The following is a 21,305-nucleotide window of genomic DNA, read 5'->3' as shown; positions in this document are numbered from 1 at the left end:
TTACAGAAACAAATAGATAACCTACACTGCAAAATTGAAAGGCTGAAATTTGCTCTTGAAGACACCTCAGAGACAACTGAGAGAGAACATTTAGAAAAGGAAATTCAAAGCAAGGAAGAAATAGTAAATAGCTTACAAAGTGAACTTAAAGAAGGTGTCCGACGCTCAACCCGACAAAAGACCCTAACTCCAAAAATGCTTGAACTGCAAAAGGAGGAAGCAAGAAAGAAGGAAAGAAAACTAATTTCATCATACGAAAAATGGAAGGCTCAAGCCCGCAGGTCAAGAGAGCAGCTGAAGCTGAACATCAGTGAAAGTGAGCTGGCGGATCTGATGGATTCTTTGGAAAGGGAAAAAGAAGACGTATTAAACGCTTACATCGAACTACGGAAATCCATCACACCAGCACCAGAACTAAGACGCCACGTTGATAGTTGTGAAGCAGTTACAGCAGATATTTTGAAAGTCAGCTACGAGAGAATGACAGGCATCTACGGAGATTATGATGCACAGCAAGTGCAACAACGTCTTAAGGAACTACTGAAAAGCAGATATGCACGTTCCATATATGGATCCACTGTCTCCAGAGTGACAAGGTCAGTTCACAGTCAAGAAGGGACCACCTTAATGGTTAAACAGGTGGACGCTGCTGCAGAGCTCGCAGCAAGGGAAGCTGAGTTTGAAGTGCTCATGGAGGAAGAGAAACAAAGAGAAATAATAGAAGAGCAACACAGACAAATACAAGTAGAAAAGCGCAGACTAGAACGTATCCAAGCAGAAAAGGATCTGAAGGCTGCTCGAGCTAGGCTGCATGTCTACAACCAAAGTGTTTCGCAGGAAGGTAGCATACATTCATATAACAATTCTGAACGAAATAAACACAGCCTCCCTGTCACTGGCAATCAGAATCCTGTTGTAAATATACCATCACCTGATATGAATGTATTATCCCTCGCACAAGCCTTACAGGACAGCATGGCACTAAATAGACTTCCAGTCCCAGAGCCATCTGTTTTTAATGGTGACCCTATCAGGTTCATTGAGTGGAAAACTTCATTTATGTCCCTCATTGATTCAAAGCCCATCTCTTCAGCGGACAAGCTGTTTTATCTAAGAAAGTATGTTGGTGGCCCGGCCCGTAAAACACTAGAAGGAACTTTCTATAGAAATGACAACGAGGCTTACAGGGATGCATGGAACAAGCTGAATGACAGATATGGACAACCCTTCACCACACAGAGAGCCTTCAGAGACAAGCTAGCAGATTGGCCCAAAATCCTACCACGAGATGCATTAGCCCTAAGAGAATTTTCAGATTTCTTAAACGCCTGTCAAGATGCAATGTCGCATGTAAATTTTGAACGATTGTGAAGAGAATAGAAGGCTAATTCAGAAACTACCAGAATGGACAGCAACTCAGTGGAACAGGAAAGCCACAGAACACATGAAAAGGACCAAAGAGTTTCCCAGCTTCAAAGATTTTGCCGCATTTGTTGCAATGGAGGCAGAAATTGCTTGCAATCCGATCACCTCAGCATTTGCCCTCCACAGCACAGAATCTAATGCTGCAAAACAAAACAAAAGAGAAACTAAAACAAACAGGGCAAATGTTATGAGTATTCAATCTGAGGCTGACATTGAAAGGCAGAGGACAGCTAAAGGAAAGGAAAAGGTTCCTTGTAGTTTCTGTCAAGATCTACAGCACAGACTACATGGATGTCCCAAGTTCATTGAAAAAACCCTGGATGAGCGAAGAGGATTCATTAAAGAACATAAACTCTGCTATGGCTGTACCAAACCTGGTCATAATGCAAAAGACTGTCGACACAGACATTCATGTGACATTTGTAAGGGTAAACATCCTACGTGTTTGCATGATGAAAACTATGTGAGGAAGGAGAGGGTAGCAACTCCAGAAGATGCTACCCCAACAACTACTGTTCAAACAGAAACTGCTGCAACTTCAATGTCAGTAGCAACAGGACAGTCCAACAATACATCAATGATTGTGCCTGTATGGGTGTCAACGATTGATGGAGAAACTGAGAAACTGGTTTATGCTCTACTGGACACACAAAGCGACACAACATTTGTCGACCAGGATGTAAGCAACGCTTTAAAGGCAAAGTCCTGTCCAGTAAAGCTGAGATTAACAACTATGGTTGGACGCGACATGACGGTGAAAAGTCAAAGGGTCTCAGGACTTCGTGTGCGAGGCTACTTCTCCTCTTCCTATATCAACCTCCCTCATGTGTATACCAAAGATTGTATACCAGTGAATCGTGCCCATATTCCAACAAATGAAACAGCCAGCAAATGGAATCATCTTTCTAAAATTGTGGATGAAATTCCGCCACTGCAGGATTGTGAAGTTGGTCTTCTAATAGGATACAACTGCGCAAGAGCAATGGCACCAAGAGATGTTATACCAGGAGGAAATGAAGAGCCATATGCGGTTCAAACTGACCTAGGATGGAGCATAGTGGGATGCTCTTCACCCTGCCTCGACACTCCAAATACAGGAAGACATTGTTTTAAAATTATTGTCAAGGAGCTCCCACCAGTCACTCCTGCAGATGCTATTCGAATTCTGGAATCTGACTTCAGAGATGGCAAGGAAGATGAAAAAACAGTGTCCCAGGAAGATATTCTGTTTCTGGATAAACTCAAGAACTCCATTTATAAAAACAACCAAGGTCATTACGAGATGTCGCTTCCCTTTAAGGAGAGACCAATCTTACCAGATAATAAACAGCTTGCTGTCATACGTCTCAGCCATCTCAAGAGGAAGCTGTCAAGAGACGAAAGGTACAAGGAACAGTATGTCAATTTTATGGAAGAGGTCATCAGAAAGGGTGATGCAGTGGGAGACCCAGAAGTGAAAGTAGCTCAGGCTTTAAGCACAGAAACCACAGAGCCTGATTGTCTCATAGATCGGCTTTCAAGGATCTCATGTTGGTCTCGCGCCGTGTGCGCAGTGGCACGTATCCTTCGACGGATAAATAAAGACAAGTCCATTGGTCTCTCAACTGTGAAAGAAAGAGAACATGCAGAGCGTCTCATAATCAAAGACCTACAGAGACAAACATATTCTGAGGAACTGAAGCTACTGAAGAAAGGCTCTCAGCTACCACTTCATAACAAACTACACCGTCTCAATGCCTTCTTGGACAGTGATGGTGTAATTAAGGTGGGAGGACGACTCAGAGAAGCTAATCTTCCTCATGAGGTCAAACACCCTGCAATCATTCCTAAAGGACATCATATCACTAGGATGATTATCTCACAAGCACATGAAAGGGTCAAACATCAAGGTAAAGGCATGACCATTAATGCAATTAGGACAAAGGGTTACTGGATATCAGGAATTGGTCGGGTTGTGGCTTCATATCTTCGTCAATGTGTGACATGTCGCAAACTCCGTGGAAGCACAGAAGAACAAAGGATGGCTGATCTTCCTTTGGAGCGGGTTTCTGTATCTCCACCCTTCACATACTGTGGAATGGACTGCTTCGGACCCTTCTACACAAAACAAGGACGGAACACAAGGAAAAGATATGGCCTTCTCTTCACTTGCTTCTCCTCAAGAGCCATTCACATTGAAATGCTGGAGGATCCGTCAACAGATTGCTTCATAAATGGACTGCGTTGCTTTATTGCCATACGTGGGATGGTGCGTCAAATCACATCTGATCAAGGCAGTAACTTCTTGGGAGCCAGAAATGAGTTGAAGGAAGCTCTCAAAGAAATTGATGGAGACAAACTAACAACCTTTCTAGCTGAAAATCAGTGTGACTTTCTTATGAATGCTCCAGGTTCAAGCCATGCCGGCGGAGTATGGGAACGTCAGATTAGAACGGTTAGGAGTATCCTCAACTCGACTCTCTCTCTCTCTCCTGGAAATCTCAATGACGCTTCACTTCGAACATTCCTTTATGAGGCAATGTCAATAGTTAACAGTCGTCCTCTCACTGTTGAGAACCTCAATGATCCAAACAGTCTGGAGCCACTCACCCCTAACCACATACTTACCTTGAAGTCTACTCCAGCTCTTCCTCCCCCCGGCAAGTTTGTCAAAGAAGACATTTACGCTAGAAAGAGATGGCGTCATGTACAGTACCTAGCAGAACAGTTCTGGAGTCGTTGGCGCAAGGAATATTTGTCCAATATCGCCATCAGACAATGCTGGCACACTCCAAAAAGAAATCTGCAGATCAGAGATATAGTGATGATAAAAGATGATGACCTGCCTAGAACTGAGTGGAGGTTGGGTAGAGTTTTAGAAACCACAACAGATAAAGATGGGTGTGTTAGAAGAGTGAAGATATGTTTGGGTGACAGAAAACTTAGCAAGAAGGGTGAACGTATTAACAAGCAGTTAGTGCTTGAACGCCCTGTTCAGAAACTGGTTTTATTGCTTGAAAGTGACTAAATTGCTACAAGGTACACTTTCTTTACAGTTCTTAAGCGTACTTTAAGTAACATGTTTCTGGTCATTGGTCATTTTGTTTGGAAATCATTTGTGTTTGTTCCCTCTATGGTTATCTACGGTGGCCCAGAAGGGTCACAACACAACACATTAACTTTACACACAACACATTAACTTAACACATAACTCATTAACTTTACACACAACACATTAACTTAACACACAACTCATTAACTTTACACACAACACATTAACTTTACACACAACACATTAACTCACAACACAACACATTAACTCACAACACAACACAATAACTCACAACACAACACATTTACTCACAACACAACACATTAACTCACAACACAACACATTAACTCACAACACAACACAATAACTCACAACACAACACAATAACTCACAACACAACACAATAACTCACAACACATTAACTCACAACGGAAGTAAAGCTGCAATGGAAGTGCTTTTATTCTGAAATTTCCACTGGGCTGAGTGGCTAACTGCCTAAAAGAAAGTAAGGTCACAGTGAGCTGTGGAGGGAGCATGTTTCCTCTACAAGAGAAGCTACACAATGCACTCACACCCCTCTCTGTCGCTGCACGTGCTCCGCTCCTCTCCTTCTTCAGCCCCCTCCTCTCACACTCACTCGGTCCCCAACACCCCCCACCCACCCACACACCCTCCCAGTCCCTGCACGCGCTCCTCTCCTTTCTTCCGCTCCCTCTTCCTCTTCCTCTCACACACGCATGCGGTCCCCAACACTTGACACGACAAATGTGGAGAGATCGCACTGTCAGGCTTTAATGAACACAATTTCTAAGAGGCGGGGCGTTGCACTCCCCCAACAACAGGTTAGATGACAGAGCCCGGTCCATTAAGCTCTGCCGTTCACGGAGCTTCAGTAGAACTCCAAAAGCCACACGGCCTAATGTAGGCCGCTATTATATATTCATGAGTGGGAAAAAACCCGCTGAACCGACCTTAAAACCGCCCAAATTATGCATTTTTGACCGCAAATTTACACCCAAAACCGCCCAATCTGGCAACGCTGCTGCTAGCTTCTCTTGTAGAAAATCATGCTCCCTCCACAGCTCACTGTGACGTTACTTTCTGTTAGGCAGTTAGCCGCTCAGCCCAGTGGAAATTTCAGAATAAAAGCAGTTCCATTGCAGCTTTACTTCCGTTGTGAGTTATTGTGTTGTGTTGTGAGTTAATGTGTTGTGAGTTATTGTGTTGTGTTGTGAGTTAATGTGTTGTGTTGTGAGTTAATGTGTTGTGTTGTGAGTTAATGTGTTGTGTTGTGAGTTATTGCGTTGTGTTGTGAGTTAATGTGTTGTGTTGTGATTTAATGTGTTGTGTGTAAAGTTAATGTGTTGTGTGTAAAGTTAATGTGTTGTGTGTAAAGTTAATGTGTTGTGTGTAAAGTTAATGTGTTGTGTGTTAAGTTAATGTGTTGTGTGTTAAGTTAATGTGTTGTGTGTAAAGTTAATGTGTTGTGTGTAAAGTTAATGTGTTGTGTGTAAAGTTAATGTGTTGTGTGTTAAGTTAATGTGTTGTGTGTTAAGTTAATGTGTTGTGTGTAAAGTTAATGTGTTGTGTGTTAAGTTAATGTGTTGTGTGTAAAGTTAATGTGTTGTGTGTAAAGTTAATGTGTTGTGTGTAAAGTTAATGTGTTGTGTTGTGACCCTTCTGGGCCACCGTAGTTATCAACCTGTTATTAAAAAAAAAAAGGAAAAAACAACACCAAATGATTTGGTGGGAGTGTAAAAGACCCATTTTAATTGTTTTCTTATTATTGTTTAACATTTCCTTTTATTGAAGATGCCTTTAATTTCAAAAGAAATATTTTGAAGATGTAAAAGCAAATGATAAAAAACAGTGTAAATGTTTGTGAAGTGTATTTTGTTTGGAAGACTTTTATTGTGAAGGTTCCACTTCCGCTTTTTCTGTGAAGCGTGTCAGTTCAACAGAAACAAAAAAACGGTTAACAGCTGATGCTACGGCAACAAAGGAAACAGACAAAAAAGACGGACAGATAACTGTGTAAAGCTGTAATTTGTTTTTGGCATCTAGCTGGAAGGCGAACAGGTACGATTTTTGGTTATGTTTACTGTATACATTTTGTGATTATTTTCAATTTGTTTCATGTAAAATAACAAAATATGTTTCTGTTTGAAGTTATTCAACAATCTAACGCTACTAGCTGAGGTAAAGAATGAATGTATATCAAAAAGGAATTATTGTAAGTTTGTTTTTATGCTTTTCTTCAGCTCTTACGGTGTGACTATGACTGTGGAGTAAATAAATGGGTTGGAATACCCCATCATAGTCCATCAGTTACTATCATTGAGTCCATCGTCTGAATCAAGTCCGGCTGGAATGCTACACAGCTAGAGGTTATCTGAGGAAGAGTTTGGTAGAGCAGCCAATAGTACTTGTAGTAGTGTTACTTCAAAATAATACTTGTGACCTGGACGAAAAATGATTTCACCCAAATAATTCCTTTTAATTGTAGAAAAAGCATGGAGTTACATTTTGACTGTAAACCCCAATTTCTATTGTTGTTTTTCTCATATGTTTGTGGTTTATGTTTTTCCAGGAATATCCTGTGTTGACAGTCCTTTTGAGATTTTTTGTGTTTAAATATCCGGAAGGCCATTTTCTGCCATTAATTTGTTCACATTCCTTTTTCTATTTTTCTTTTTAATTAGTTCAAGGATTAGAAGAAATTAAAAAAAAGAAATAACAAAACTTAATCATATTTTCCTTCCATCTATTTTCTGCTAAACATATTGACTGCAAAAAATATCAAATGTTAACCCCTAAATATGTTTCCAGATATGAAAAACAAAATCACTTATGTTTTTTGTTTTCTCGAAGATGCTAAATTATGGTTATATTGGAGCTGAAGTGGTTTGATGCATATTTATTTATTTATTTATTTATTTATTTATAATCCATTATGATAGAATTCTGCACCCTAAACCGAATCAGTTTTGAAAGAAATGGCTCAAGAACCCTTCATTCTAGAGGAAGAAGCACCTGAAATAGGTTTGACAGAAAGCTTTTATTTCAAGTTTGTTCTACATCATTTTTTCACTGTTGTACTGTACTTGTATTTTATTTTGCAAAGATCTGTCATAAGTGTCAGAATTTATTTCATTTTAAAACATGAAATGAAGCATTTGACCTTCACAGTGACTGCTGGGAGACAAACATTTCCTCCTTGACTTTGCTTTTATGTGGATATGTCGGCGTCAAATACAGATCTACACTCAGGGCAGAACATTTTTGGTTTAATATTTAGAGGTGCTGCTTGTTGTTTGTGTGTTTATCCTGACATTAGAAACTCCAAAACAGTCCCTGACACCCCAGGCTAATATTACCGCTCCAACAAAAATGGCGAGCAGTATTGGAGCCATCCAATCTTACAGTTTTGAGCCTAATGTCAGCTCAGATGAGGACATTTTTCTACAAGTGGATGAATTGGAATAAAGTGGAGCTGGGAGCTTGTGGTCCACCCCGCATATTTTGTATGTAACAAATATGCTCTTTTTCAAACTATTTTGAATAAAGAAATATTCAGAGATGCTATTTTCATAATTTTCCTTATATGAACTCCATTAGAAAAATGCAACAAGAACATGTCAAAAACACAAAAGTCATTTGAGTTATTAGCCTTCAATGACATACCTCGAAGATTGCGTATGAAGTCCTCTAACAGCATCTTGCGATCGGGCTTGATGTTTGGGCTGTACATGTCGGTGTTGAGCAGAATAATGGCGAAGGCCAGGATGAAGATGGTGTCGGGGTTGTGAAACTGCTGCACCACGTCGGGGTTACACATGCAGTAACGCTGGCTGTGGATACAAGTCGAGAAGCGGAGCGGAGCAAGCGGAGAAAATGGTCAATTCTCAGAAAATGCTAAAACATTTAAAATAAAAGGATCCTTATGACTGGAAGGTAAAATATGAGTGAAATGAGGCTGTAAGGAATACATAAAGAGAGGGGCCTTGGGAGTTTGTGTTAAAAATAGGAGAGGCTGGATTATGATAAAAGAAAAAAATGACCTTGAAGACACAAAGCAATGCTCATAAAAATTACATGTTATTAAAATGAGAGTTTCAGCTTTAACTCAGCTAGTGTTTGCCGTAACCTCTGTCCCTGAAAAACTGAATAGTACAGCAGGTGAGGTTTGGACAGATTTACTGTTTACAATTAAAGTACTGGATTCAACACTTGGAAATATGAATTTTCCAGAATAACAAACGCATATCTTAACAAGAACCTAGTTAACAAGTAATTTCTAAAACAGGTTTAAACCTAAACAACTAAACCAGGTACATTAAAAATCTTTTGTGTTTCTGACATTATTTTATTCAATGTAATTGAAATAGCCTTGTTATTATTTGATTGTAATTATTTGTTTTTTAAATATACCTGCATTTGAAGCCACATCAAACATAGCCTCTAAAATATATACATCATGAAATGTAATCAGATTTTAATTCAACAGTTTTTTTTGTCTCCCGTTTTACAAGTGGTATTGATTATTTATTAATTTTGTTGTGCATCCCAAATAGAGTATAAGGTTTGACTTTTCTGATGTATAACTTGGTGTTGTGCATTACAGACTGTTGTTAGTCCATACAAGGTTAATTCTTGGAGAAGGCATTTAACTTATCACTTCCACATATGTGGATATGATAAGTGCCAAATACACATTTCTCAGGATTTTGAGGGTTAGTATACTTGCTGTGGCCAAGGAATTTGTTCTTATTGAATTTTTTATTGAGTCTGACTAAACCTGGATCAGTTGATTTCACAGAAAGCACTTTTTTCTGCAGCTCACCACAATGTCATAAAATACCAAGCAAATCCAGGGAGGTTTACACAGTGCATAAAAAACATTCCAAAAGGTTTTGTCCAAAGGAAATGAAGTCAGTGTAGAGCCTGCAAGCTTTTCACTTGCATTAGAACTGCTAGCTACAATCATTCATTGTTATAGCATTGGGTGTGTGTAATGATCTGCAGACCCACTGAGCCATTGGATTGAATTCCAATATCCCTGTTGGACAGATTAAAGATACATGAAGTTCTGTATGTTTTTAAGTCTTATGACTGGCATTTAATAGGTTCCCACTTAAGCTACGTTCACACCGCCCTCGGCAATGCTCAAGCAGGCGGCCACTTCCAATGAATCTGAACTCTGTAAATATGCGTTTCAGGCTTTTCCATTCAAAAATCTTGCATTCAAGTGTAGCTACGCAAGTTTTTACTCACATTTTTGGGCTCTCCATACAAACGCGTGTTGCAAGTTGAACCAGGTGGAACTTTAAACAGTCAGGGACTCCGATTTGGGAGTGACATGTGGACGGCGTCCCTTTTAATTAACGGAAGTGCAAATCGTTTAAAAATTGATCATGGAGAAAAAAGACATAACTAAACTGTTGTAGTATTTGATTTGTTTGAAGAAAAATGTTCTGACAGGTTTGTCGGTTACACTAGGACAGGGGTAGGCAACCAGCGGCTCCGGAGCCGCATGCGGCTATTTCATGCCTGTGCTGCAGCTCTGTGTGGTTTTGTAAAATAAATATCATGTTCTAAAATTGTCGTGATGCCTTTAACACCGTCAGGTAGAGCGAACTGGCAGGAGGAAGAAAGCAGTGTGAACGCGTGGAGGGGGCGTGTCTGTAGCTGTGAACGCAGACCAATTGCAGTCTGTTATGAGATGGAAAGTTCTTCTAAAAAAAGGGGATAAAGTAAAATAGGGGATATAAGAACACCCCCCCCCCCCAAAAAAGCCATTTTTTCCCTAGGCTAAAATTACCCATTTCCGCGTAAAATGAATTAAATTTGCATTAGGAAGCCACTACTATCCTGTCAACTATCTGCTATGATGACCGTATGTTGCGCTGTTTGTGTAGAACACGCTGGAGGGGGGGGGTTGCACACAACTTGAAGCTGCAGAGGTGCGAACAGGTAGAGAGGTGGGGGCGGGGCTTAGACTCACCGATTATGATGATTCCAGACACACAACAAACTAACAGCTGCTTCCTAACAAAAAATAGTTCTCATCCATAAAATTAATATACTTTATTGGTTTTACTGGATTAAAAAAAAAAATTATAAAGTAGTCTGCATCAAAGTGAATTTGTTTCCATCATGTCACTCATCTTAACTCTGGGTGTTTGACAGATGGAAAAAATCTATTCAAGGTTGTGTAAATTGGACAAAAGATCAAAGGAAACTTAAAGCTCATAAATTAAAATAAATAATGACAGCATTTTGAATCAATACAAGTATTGCCAAATGAACCATTGCCATATTTTGGCGATGCATTTCTGTGGGAAACTGATCCATTTGGCTCTTTGAGTGGTACAGGTTGCAGGTACTAGGAATACTGTACTTGAATTTTGTAATGAAACAGAATAAAAATAAAATAGAACACCAACACGCCACGTTTCGGTTAGTTACGAAACATTCAAATAAGTGATGTTTCTTTGTTCCATTGTTAAAACTAAATTCAAAACTTAAATCCTGCTGCTAAACCACAAAAAATGTTTGTAGTATTTTTAATTTTGCTATTTTACATCAATTTTGGAAATGCGTCTTTTTTATCAGATACTTTATTCGGTGTTAAAGTTTAAAAAGGGAAAATTGCATGGAGGACAAATTAGTATTGCGGTCTGTGCCAAAGTTCTTCATATATCAGAATGAAGCTGTGAAAGACTGGAGCAAGATATACAAGATTTTCACCGCTTCAACATTTTGCATCAAGCCTCTTCCAACTGTAGGTGGCGGTAGTGCGTTACAAAACCGTAGCGAAAGAAGCCCCTCCCTGCTTGTCCAGTGTGAACACCATGGGCTAAACGCGTTTCAAAAATGCCTTGCATGTACATAGCTTTAGAGTTTTCTTTTACACAAGCTTAAAGAAATCTCATGTTCTTTTATTTAAATGCATTAGTTTAAAAATAACCAAGCTGTAAATCGTTTAGTTTGGTTATCAAAGGTAATCAATGTTTCACACGTTTGTTTTTTAGGATCCAAAATAATGCCTTCTAACTGAGAAGTGAAAAAAATGATTACGGTAAAATATATATATTTAATTTTAAAAATATCTTATAAAATGGTTTAAATCTTTTTTTTTTCATTAGAATTTCTACCGATTTGTAAATACGAGTGGAACACTGACATGTTGTTTAATCACATCTTGATTAGAAATAAAAACTTGATCTGTCTGCATCATTTGGACCTGCTTCATGTTTGTCCATTTATTAGAACAGTGTCACAGAAGAAACAGAAGCAGCTCCCTGCCTTTCGTTTTTCTCTACCCTTTTCTTTTTTTTTTTCTAATCCTCCCCACACTATCTGTGGAGATTTCTCCCTTTCCCTGCATGCATTTGTGTATCTGTTTGGAGGCATTTCAAAGCCTTTGAGCAGAGGAGGCAAGCACAGAAAGCAAGTGTAGGTTATGCAACGATGGTTATTTATAAACCATCCTCTCTCTTTTTTTATTTCCCCTCCTTTTCTTCAGTCTGAGTTCACATTCCTCCCATCTCACTCTTGAAAACATGCAGAGCGAGCCTGATACCCAAACATCGCCAATGCCAAGTCTGTCTGTGACAATGCAACTCGGCCTCTATTTTGGGCACTGTGACAATTCTGACAGGTGGTAGTGACACATTTTCACAGCATCACCACAGACTGTTTTATTTTAAAGCCTCCACTTTCAGAAGGTAGGTGGAAAAAAATGTAGAAAAAATAACTGGGCTGAGAAACAAAAATGTGACAGCTAATGGGCTTGTTTTGTTTTCTACTAATGTGGACATTTTAGGGATCTGGTGTATAGTGAGTGTGATTTAAGAAAAAAAAAAACAATACAAAATAACCTGCAAATGCCAAAGTACAATTTCAAACTCTGATAAATCAGATTCATTTAGCAAAATCTGTTGACATATCTAGCTTTTCTGCTTTGATGCAGCTAAATCAAACATGTTTCTGAAAATTTTCACTGACAGGTTTCTTTTTTGCTGCAGTTTTATCAAGAAAATGCCAAACTTTGCTTTACATCCAGTCACTCAACTGTCAACAGCTGCCTTTTTTGTCAGCAAGCCAAAGCTTTCTATTTTAATAGATATTTCAGGCGAGCTCTTGTACTGTAATTGTCAATTAACCAAAAAATAAAATACATTTTCATTCACCAGTTTGCGTTTAAGTAAGGATTTGAAGATGAGACTGAAATCAAATGTAAGACGTCTTATGCTGCATATCGTGGTTTTGCATCAGTTTGAAGTACCTAAAGGCCTCGATTAGACGCTCCACCTTCTGGGCCTCTCCTTGTACACGAATGTGAGCCTGAAATTTCCGAAGTGCTTCGTCCAGCTCCATCCCTGAGAAGTCCATTTCATCCACAACACAGCTGTGGAGCACAGAGAATATTAAGTTATAATAAATCTGACAGCATATAAAGACCAAGGGTTGACATTGGGATGGGCAGGGGGAAGGCAAAATCCCCCAAATGCTGTGAGTCCCCCCCCCCCCCCCCCCACCCACACACACACACACAATGGCCTGCAAAAAAACAAAACTAATGAAAGAAATAACAGTAAATAAAAGACAAATTGAATAAAAGACAAAAAAAAAGTAAGGCTGGATGTAATGACACAAAAAGGAAAAAAAAGAAAACATAAATGCAACCACAGGGCACAAACCAGGGACTGCTTGTGTTTGTCCAAAGCCCGGTACTGTCAGGAAGAACATTCAGCATAAAACTTTACAGACATATCAAATGGATCAAAGGAAAATATATCTATATGGACAGATAAACTAATATGCTGGTTTTCTAAGCATTTTATGGGCTTTAGAGGTATATGACACTCCATAGTCTCAGCACACCTAGACTTGCGCCCCATAGTGCGGCTGGCTAAATCCAGGCCTGATGTACACAGCCCCTTCAGCAGTGGGCTTAGCCAGATATATAAATCTCACTTCTATGTATTTTATTCCCAGCATCACCCTGTTTTCTGCAGGCTTTGGCCTCCCACAAACACCAGCGATAAAACCGAAGCTATCGGTTTTGCACCACGGCTGCCAAAAAGTCCCACATTTCCTCTTAGCAGAAAATCTTTCTAGTACCTGGCAACCCTGACTTAATGACTTTAATTAAAAAGGCATATGATCTTGTCCTGTGAGTTATAGGGATGAATCCTTCATGGATAATGTTGATGTAAAATAAATCCTAAAGTTAGAGGTGACTTTGGAAGCAGTCTGCAAAGCTTTTTTTTTTTTTTTTTTTGCTTTGATGTGAGAGATTCTGTCAAAATACAAAGTGGAATGGTGATCAAAATATGAAATTATAGGATTTCATTTGCCTTTTATGCAGTTTACTTCATATATATCCACACTGGTTCAACTCAAATAAATGAATCTCTGCTCGTGTCCCCATCACTCTTCTTTTGGTAATGGAGATGGTTCGTTTAAAGAGATAAATTCCCCCTCAAATTCATTAAAACATACAAAAGAAAGCTGTGCAAGACTGCCTTTGACTCTGATCTTTTCTGTTTGTTGTACAGAAAGAAACAGTATTGTGCACACACATACACACACACATTACATTAAGATGGATCACAGTGAACAAAGAGAATTAATGGGGTAGGTACTTGAGTGTGACACATGCTGCTCCAGCAGAAAAAAGTCAAGACAGCTGAGTCTACAACATTGCCTCACACAGCATTAATCTAGCGTCATTACTAGAATTTCCAGCAATAATAATCACAAAATCTACTTGTACTACAGCTTTTTTCAAATGTGCACGTACTCCAACACAGTTTCTGTGTATTTTTTCACCTACTCTTGCTTCTGCTGTTGTAGAAATGGTCCTTACACATACACAGTATTGTACTGCTACACTAGTATTTTATCTGTTATATCCTAAATACTTATTACAACTATGTACAACAACCTTTCAATGCTATTTTCAGATTAGGGCAGTCCTAAGAGCTTGATTTATTTGAGCAATGGTGAAAATGGTTTCACACTCAGTAACTGAAGTTTGCTTTACATTGCACCTTTGAGAGTGGAACAAACGTTCAGTTACATTGTGAAGAACTTCTCAAAAGAGAACTTGCAAGGAAGAAGACAACTATAATTATCACTTAAGCCTGTTAAAGATTTTTTTATATTTCTGAATTTTTGTGCAAACTCCATCTAGAGGAACAGCACCTAGATACCTCTCTACTGGATAGCGGTTATCTATACCTCCTTTACATGAAACAGCAGTAACAATTATAAAAAATAATCACACTTAAACACTAACTTCTTATTTTTCCACAAACAACTACCAATACCGTAAGTCCTACTGTTGAAAGAAACCTTTGTCAGCACTTTTAAGGTTATGCTTATTCTGCAGTTCACAGCGAGCTGGACTCGATTTTCCTCTTGATTGTTTCTTAACTGTCTGATCTCCCTCATTGTCGTGACTCGCTTCCTCCCTCCACCACCTCCCTTCTCTTCCTCTTCCAGCTGTCAATGCTTCTTTAGGTGATACGGGCTGCACTAGAGACTGCTTGAAGCCGGAGTTCTTCTCCATCTCCTCCACTCTTTTCCTGTTTGCACATGCAGACACGTTTACTATCAGACTGTGCAGTTTTTTTTTCATTCATTGCAGTTAAATTACCACATCTGTTTGTGTAGTGTGGTTGAATCGAAGCAAATCCTTTTCAGATAATCAGGCAATTTTTGACAAAAATAATGTAAAAATCAAATGTGGATAAATATATAAGATGCAAAGTAAGCCTACCCACACTTCCCATCATCACAAAGACGTACATGGATCTATTCATCTGCAGGAGGATGCATCAGAACAGAGCGGAGCAGGGAAATTGTAGCCCGCCGATTGTTGCATATACAGTCCGTCACTGCAACAAGCTTTTTCCAACTGCATTTTTTTTCCATCTAATCCTGATTCATAATAATTTGAATAAAGAAATACCCACAAATACTAATTTTAAGATCAATTTTCTGTATCTATGTTCTCCATGAGAAGAATTCTACAAGAACATTTTAAAAAACACCAAAACCATTAAATTGTGTGCTGTGACCCTGTGCTCTCAAACACACACAGGGTCACATGGTTGCAGACTCATATCAAGACTCAATAAATCACCCTGAGAGATTTTCACATTACACTGCAATCCGTCGCTTACTCTCCTGTGACTACACTTTATCAAAAGTGCTCTCACACACACTTTGCACTCTCTCCTATCGTGTACCTCTTCAGCATCACTCCTCCTCCTCCTCCTCCTCCTCACCCCCTGCATGCTGTCGTTTGAAGGGCTGCAGAAAATCCTGCCTATGCATCCCAATGTCACCTGAACTGATAACATATTCACGCTGTGAATCGGTGTTGGAAACCTTAAGAGCATCAACCTGTTAATAAAACGGCTTTGCAACCATGGCAGTGTCCATTTTAAGAAAGAGCAGAGACTGAGAAAAAGCTGGACTGAGAGTGCAATGTCATGTTTGACCTTGAAAAAACCCTCAGCTGGGTACACTCTTAAGAAATGATGCACTGATGTTGTTGGCATTACACAGCGGTTTTAAATCAAATGCAATAAAAATCAATACAATTTGGTTTCTCCTGGGAAAAAAAAACAAGTTTTCTTCATAATAAATATTATAACACATTTTTGAATCAATAAACCCAGCATAACTAGTTACTTTTAAATGAAACAACCTTTTAACACGAAGGAGTTATTCCCAATGGAATTTCCGTTCTTTTGACTGGCTAAACCTGCACATAATTTGGAACTTTTGCAAAAAAACTTTACAGCAAATGAATATATGAAATGTTTGTCTGCTGTATGAGCTTCCTAATATCTGAGCAAGCATACTTGATTACCAGGCTTTTTTAAATAAAAACTCAACTCCCCAGTATTTTATGAAGGTTACTGTTTTATGGAGGGTCTCCTCTCCTCTTCCTCTATTCTGCATAATTTATTTATCATTTAGTTCTCCATGCCTATGCTTTGTGCAGTGCAATTATTGGAATGGTCCTCATGGTCTTCTGAGTGTTTTTGTTTTTGTAGAACTGATGCCCGCTGAGTATGAATTTTCATCAAACAAAATGTACACGTATATAGCATTTGTTTACCTTCCTTGAAAGCCCAAAGCGTTTTACAGTCACAGTCCCATTCACAGGCTCCACTGCCTAACACTGATGCCAACCGATAACCATTAGGGAAAATGTGGGGTTCAGTGCCCTGATCAGGGACACTTTGACCAAGGTGAGAACTGTACCTGAGATGTTCTGATCACAAGCTGACCACTCTACAATCTCATCACACCTGACCATGTGACAAAAAAAAATGTGTTGATTCTTAGCTGAATGTGGAATTTTGATTTGTTGATCAGTGACAGAATATATGTGTTGAAAATCTGAGTCTTTGGATTTGTGTGAGCACTATAGAAAGAAAAAACATGTCTCCATGGTTTTCTGAGGGCCTGAAAAGTATTTCTGAAGACATAAAATGTACGGGATTAATTTTACAGCTGTCAATCCTTTTACATTAGCACAATTCCATTTTGCCTCTGAAACTGTGAAAAGCACTGCTAGGATATATCAAGTCTAAACCGAATGTAACATTGTGTTACCATAACCCAAACTGTCAGCTGCAGTCTTCAGACAGATAGAAATAGAGTTGTTCAGTGCAATATAAGTAATTTTTTTTATGGTTTTGGCATAACACATTTGGGCATTTTAGGCAAAGGCATTTGCCGTGACAATTTACATCAAATAAAAATACCGACGTTTTTGAGAATGAGCTTTAAACTTGTTAGGAAATGTTTTCAACAATTATGCATCTTTTGTTTTTCTTGGAGAGATCTGTTAAATCTTAAAAGTGGGCGTTAGAAAAATAAATAAATGAAAAAAAAGTTAAATCCAAGGGTAGGTTCCCAGCTTCTTAATAGATTCTGAGCCAGATCCAATACACAAAACTCTAATAGCATTAAAGTTCCACAGTAAGGTTGTTTGAAAATGCATTTATATGCAAATAAGCACTAATGGTAATGTGTTTATGAATATTACATGCCATTCAATCTTTAGGAATGCTGCACATAATGATCTGCTAGCATTCTGAAATTGCAAAATAAGTTCTTTAAATGCTAAATGAAAATAGTAGGCGAGTCTACAATGATTGTTTGATGGTGGTCAGCTAATCAAGGTAATGGTAACTGGCTAACTGATTCATAGAAGTCTTTTATGCATCCACTGGCTCCTTTTGAAGCTGGCCAAGATTATGTAAGGCTAATCTGAGCATGTCCAGCTACACAGACGGTTTTACCTTAATGAGAAATTAAAAGTCAAGGTATTTTGACCTTGACTAATATATTTTCCACTAGTCTTTTCATAATCACATCGCTATCCCAGGTAGGGTTCTTTCTTATTAAAATGTCCTTGGAAAAACAGAGCTCTTTGTGTCTGTGCTTGACTGACAGTAGCTGGCAGCCTGCCCGCTGACCCTCGGGGATGGAGAGACACAGTAAACATGTTTGTGGTGTAGCGCTGGTGTCACAGGAGGACAGTTTGTAGTTCAACCAGAATTTGAAAAAGCAGGACCACCTCCGAATCTAGCAGGACCAAAGTGACATTTGCACATGCATTTACATGCTGTTAATTGTGCTGCAGCTGTCAAGCTGCTAATTAGGTGTCTGGCCTGGAAACTAATGTGAGAACTTCTTTGCTGGTTAGCTCTTATTTGTTATTGCACTGAACATTGAAGTATGTCAAAGTTTGGAACCAAAGCGAACATCTTAGTAGTCTCAACTTTACAATACAAATATTAACCTGCAAGACAAAGCATGTCCTGCTTGAATGTGTTAAATAATTAGGATTTCAATATTATGGTTAGCACTTACTCCAGAACCTCTCTGTTGAAGGGCTTCTTGCTGTTCCCAAGGAACTCTCCAATCATCTGTCGACTCAGTCCCTTCCTCTGCAGCAGGAAGTGGGCTACACCGATGGGCGTGTCTGGGATGAAACCACGTGAGATCAAAAACTGAAGGCCCTTGTCAGGGTTCCTGCACCAAATGAAGGAAACAACATAAAACAAAAAAAAGATTTAAGCAAAGGTTAGCCTCTGCAAGGGTTGGATACATGACATTAGACAATCGTTTTTCTGGAAATAATTTAGCTTATTACCTTGAGTTATTAGTTTAGTAACATGCGGGTTGAATATGAGTCAGGGGCAAAATAAAAACAGACAAAGATTTTCCAACTGAAAAAGCAAGACACTTATTTGTTGTCAGTATAGCCACAATTAAGATCTTTTTCAAATTAATATTGACTCAGACACTCATAATAACTTTGACCAATCCCAAGTTAAGATATTTATTTTACATATCTAGATATTTATTGAAAAGCTGCTCACAAAACATTTGCGGCTGAGATATAGAAGCTTTACGTCTAAACATGTCAGTGACTGTCTATTGAGAATGAACCATGGTTTATTAAATCCATAGGATGAGAGAAAAGCAATAACTTTCATCAAGAAATGTTATAATATTTCAAAAATGATGGCTTGATGACTTTTACTAGGTCAGTACTGGAGTTAAAGCTGTGGGTGATCTGCTTCTGTGACCAAATGTGAGGAGAATTGCTGACTGACTCAGAAGTTCTGCTGGAGGCTTTTGGAGCGTATTCTGGACATATCCCTGGTGCTTTAAAAATGTAATTCAGTTCACCAAAATGACAAAATAATTGGAGAATCTAAAGTGACATATAGTCAAAGATATGTTTAAACTGAAACAAAAGTTGGATTACAGAAAAAGAATTACAGAAAAATATAAATATTTATTTAATTTTTAAGCCTGTGGAGGGAGCAGACACAAACTGCAGTGTCACATATATCAAACAGAATTTCCTGTCAATAACATTTCTTATTTATATGCAAAAAATAGATTTTCCAAAGACAATGATTCATATAACTGTTAAAAATGAAATCTTTGTCAAATATTGAATGCAGAATGTCTGGGATTCCTTTGACAATAATTTATCAATACAATCTGCTGTTTTTGCTGAGCCATTGGGTTTATTTAAATGCTTATTTTTGCAGTAAATTGTCCCAACACATATTATGTCCTATAAATAATTGTCTTCCAAAATAATTCCTGCCAAGGGATAAATTTCAGTTAACTGCATGACGGGATTAGACGTGTGTTAACCGAGGAGTTATATCTTAACTATTTATAACCCTATTAAAGGCAGAGGATAGAACCTCCAGGGAGAACACTGCATTATTGTGACAATTTTTCCACTCATCCTCTGTTTAATCTACAGCCTTTACATGAGAAAGGTCTGTGTGTGTGTGTGTGTGTGTGTGTGTGTGCATCTTCATCTGTGTGTGTACTAGCTAATGGGCTTACTAAGGCGAGGAGAAGGAAGAGGGACGATATGGAAGGAGGAGGCTGGAAGGGGACCAGACAAAGCAGATGTGCTGCAATGAGGACGGATGAAAGCAGGCCGGGCCGCCTGAGAGCACTGTGCTGAAATCCTCCACACTCTCTCAGCTGTTAGCTTGCCCTCTCGGCTGAAAGTGAAGCCTCGCCAAGTCACTTTGGCAGATATCGCTCATGTGATGTTTGCCCAACAACAGATGGATTCCACATGGTTGTTATTATTCAAAACAAGGACTGAATGAAGGCGAAATCACAAGAATGAGCTTTTTGTTTCAACGTGAGAAGAACAAATTCACCATCTTAGGTCTAAATTTGACAATTCAGCAAGAAAAACTGATTTTGTTTTAGTCTAAAGGTGCATTAGGTTCTCATCATGGTTTGAAGGAGACTAAATTGAAGATGTGCTATACAAAGTCAATGTGGACTGTAATATATACAATGATCATGGTATTTCTGTGTTTTAGTTTTGATCTTTGACACATTCCAGTTAACACAAACACAAAGACTTTGAGAAAACACAGAGAAACCTGGAAGACTCACTACACCAAAGCTACACTATAAGATAAAACTAATCTTGTTCACTGACAGAACTAAAATCTTTGAATGGGAGCTTAAGGCTTTTTCATTCTCTTACCAAACACAGTTTGTTTTCTAACTTTATTCTTTTCTCACAGCTCTGACAGTGAAGCTCGCCACACTTGTTCTCTGCACATCACCTGGAAAGACCTTCATTATGTTGTTTGGGAAATGTTGTGATTGGTTAAAAAATGATAGTGGTGGTTAATAGAGAAAACATTGCGTCATCAGTGTCATTTGGAAATCAAACAGCAAATTTTATAACACTGAATGTCCAACAACTTTTTATTCTCTTTTTATTGGAATAATTATTTTATTTTAACACCTTTATTCTTTGAACGTGCGCTTTAATCTACTAAGTGAGTGATTTGATGGGTGTATGGAGCAGACTGCTATGTAATTTTCCCAGGGATCAATAAAGTATCTATCAACAAACGACGCCTCGCATGAGTCACAAGAAGTGTTCCTCCTTCTTTGCTTATCTTTTCCTCCATCGACCTGTAACTCCCAACCTTGTTAAAAACGTGTAAAAAAAAAAAAACAAGTCCGACACCGATACATTTAGTAACTTAAGAGTGTTTACAATAACACAGTGCCGTGCTCCTGTTATCATTTTGTTGACTGTCTACTTTTCTTTTTCGACTCCTATTCTGATACCACATTTTATGGCTGCATAATTTACTGCTAATAGACAGCTGTTCAGTTGGCCGCGCGTCTTAGCTTCTGTTTATAGCTGACATCAGAGCTTTACTGTCAGCACTGGAGATGAATCCAGCTCTGTTCCATTACCAACCGGAGGAAGATTGATGACTGGTTAACCCAT

General features: G+C 38.7%; 1 protein-coding gene and 1 long non-coding RNA gene across 3 annotated transcripts in view; one reads left to right on the top strand and one right to left on the bottom strand.

Annotated features, from left to right (window-relative positions):
- The window catches only part of iqsec3a (IQ motif and Sec7 domain ArfGEF 3a), a 98,864-nt gene that overhangs the window by 15,983 nt on the left and 61,576 nt on the right, over positions 1 to 21,305 (bottom strand). For both annotated transcript variants that reach the window (XM_023952352.2, XM_023952353.2), the window contains exons 5-7: positions 18,368 to 18,529; positions 12,747 to 12,869; positions 8,141 to 8,307 (exon numbers count right to left, since the gene is read on the bottom strand). In XM_023952352.2, coding sequence (XP_023808120.1) covers positions 8,141 to 8,307; positions 12,747 to 12,869; positions 18,368 to 18,529 — 452 coding nt within the window. The remainder of the gene's footprint in view (positions 1 to 8,140; positions 8,308 to 12,746; positions 12,870 to 18,367; positions 18,530 to 21,305) is intronic.
- On the top strand, positions 6,367 to 6,775 carry LOC105358530 (uncharacterized). The gene is made up of 2 exons (XR_912148.4): positions 6,367 to 6,535; positions 6,718 to 6,775. It is a non-coding gene; the product is annotated as an uncharacterized LOC105358530 (long non-coding RNA).

This window comes from Oryzias latipes, chromosome 23, assembly GCF_053564925.1.
Source record: "Oryzias latipes strain Hd-rR chromosome 23, Olatipes_Hd-rR_3.1".
NCBI lineage: Eukaryota > Metazoa > Chordata > Actinopteri > Beloniformes > Adrianichthyidae > Oryzias > Oryzias latipes.
Note: the sequence above shows the minus strand (reverse complement) of the source record. Positions and strands in the feature narration are given on the sequence as shown.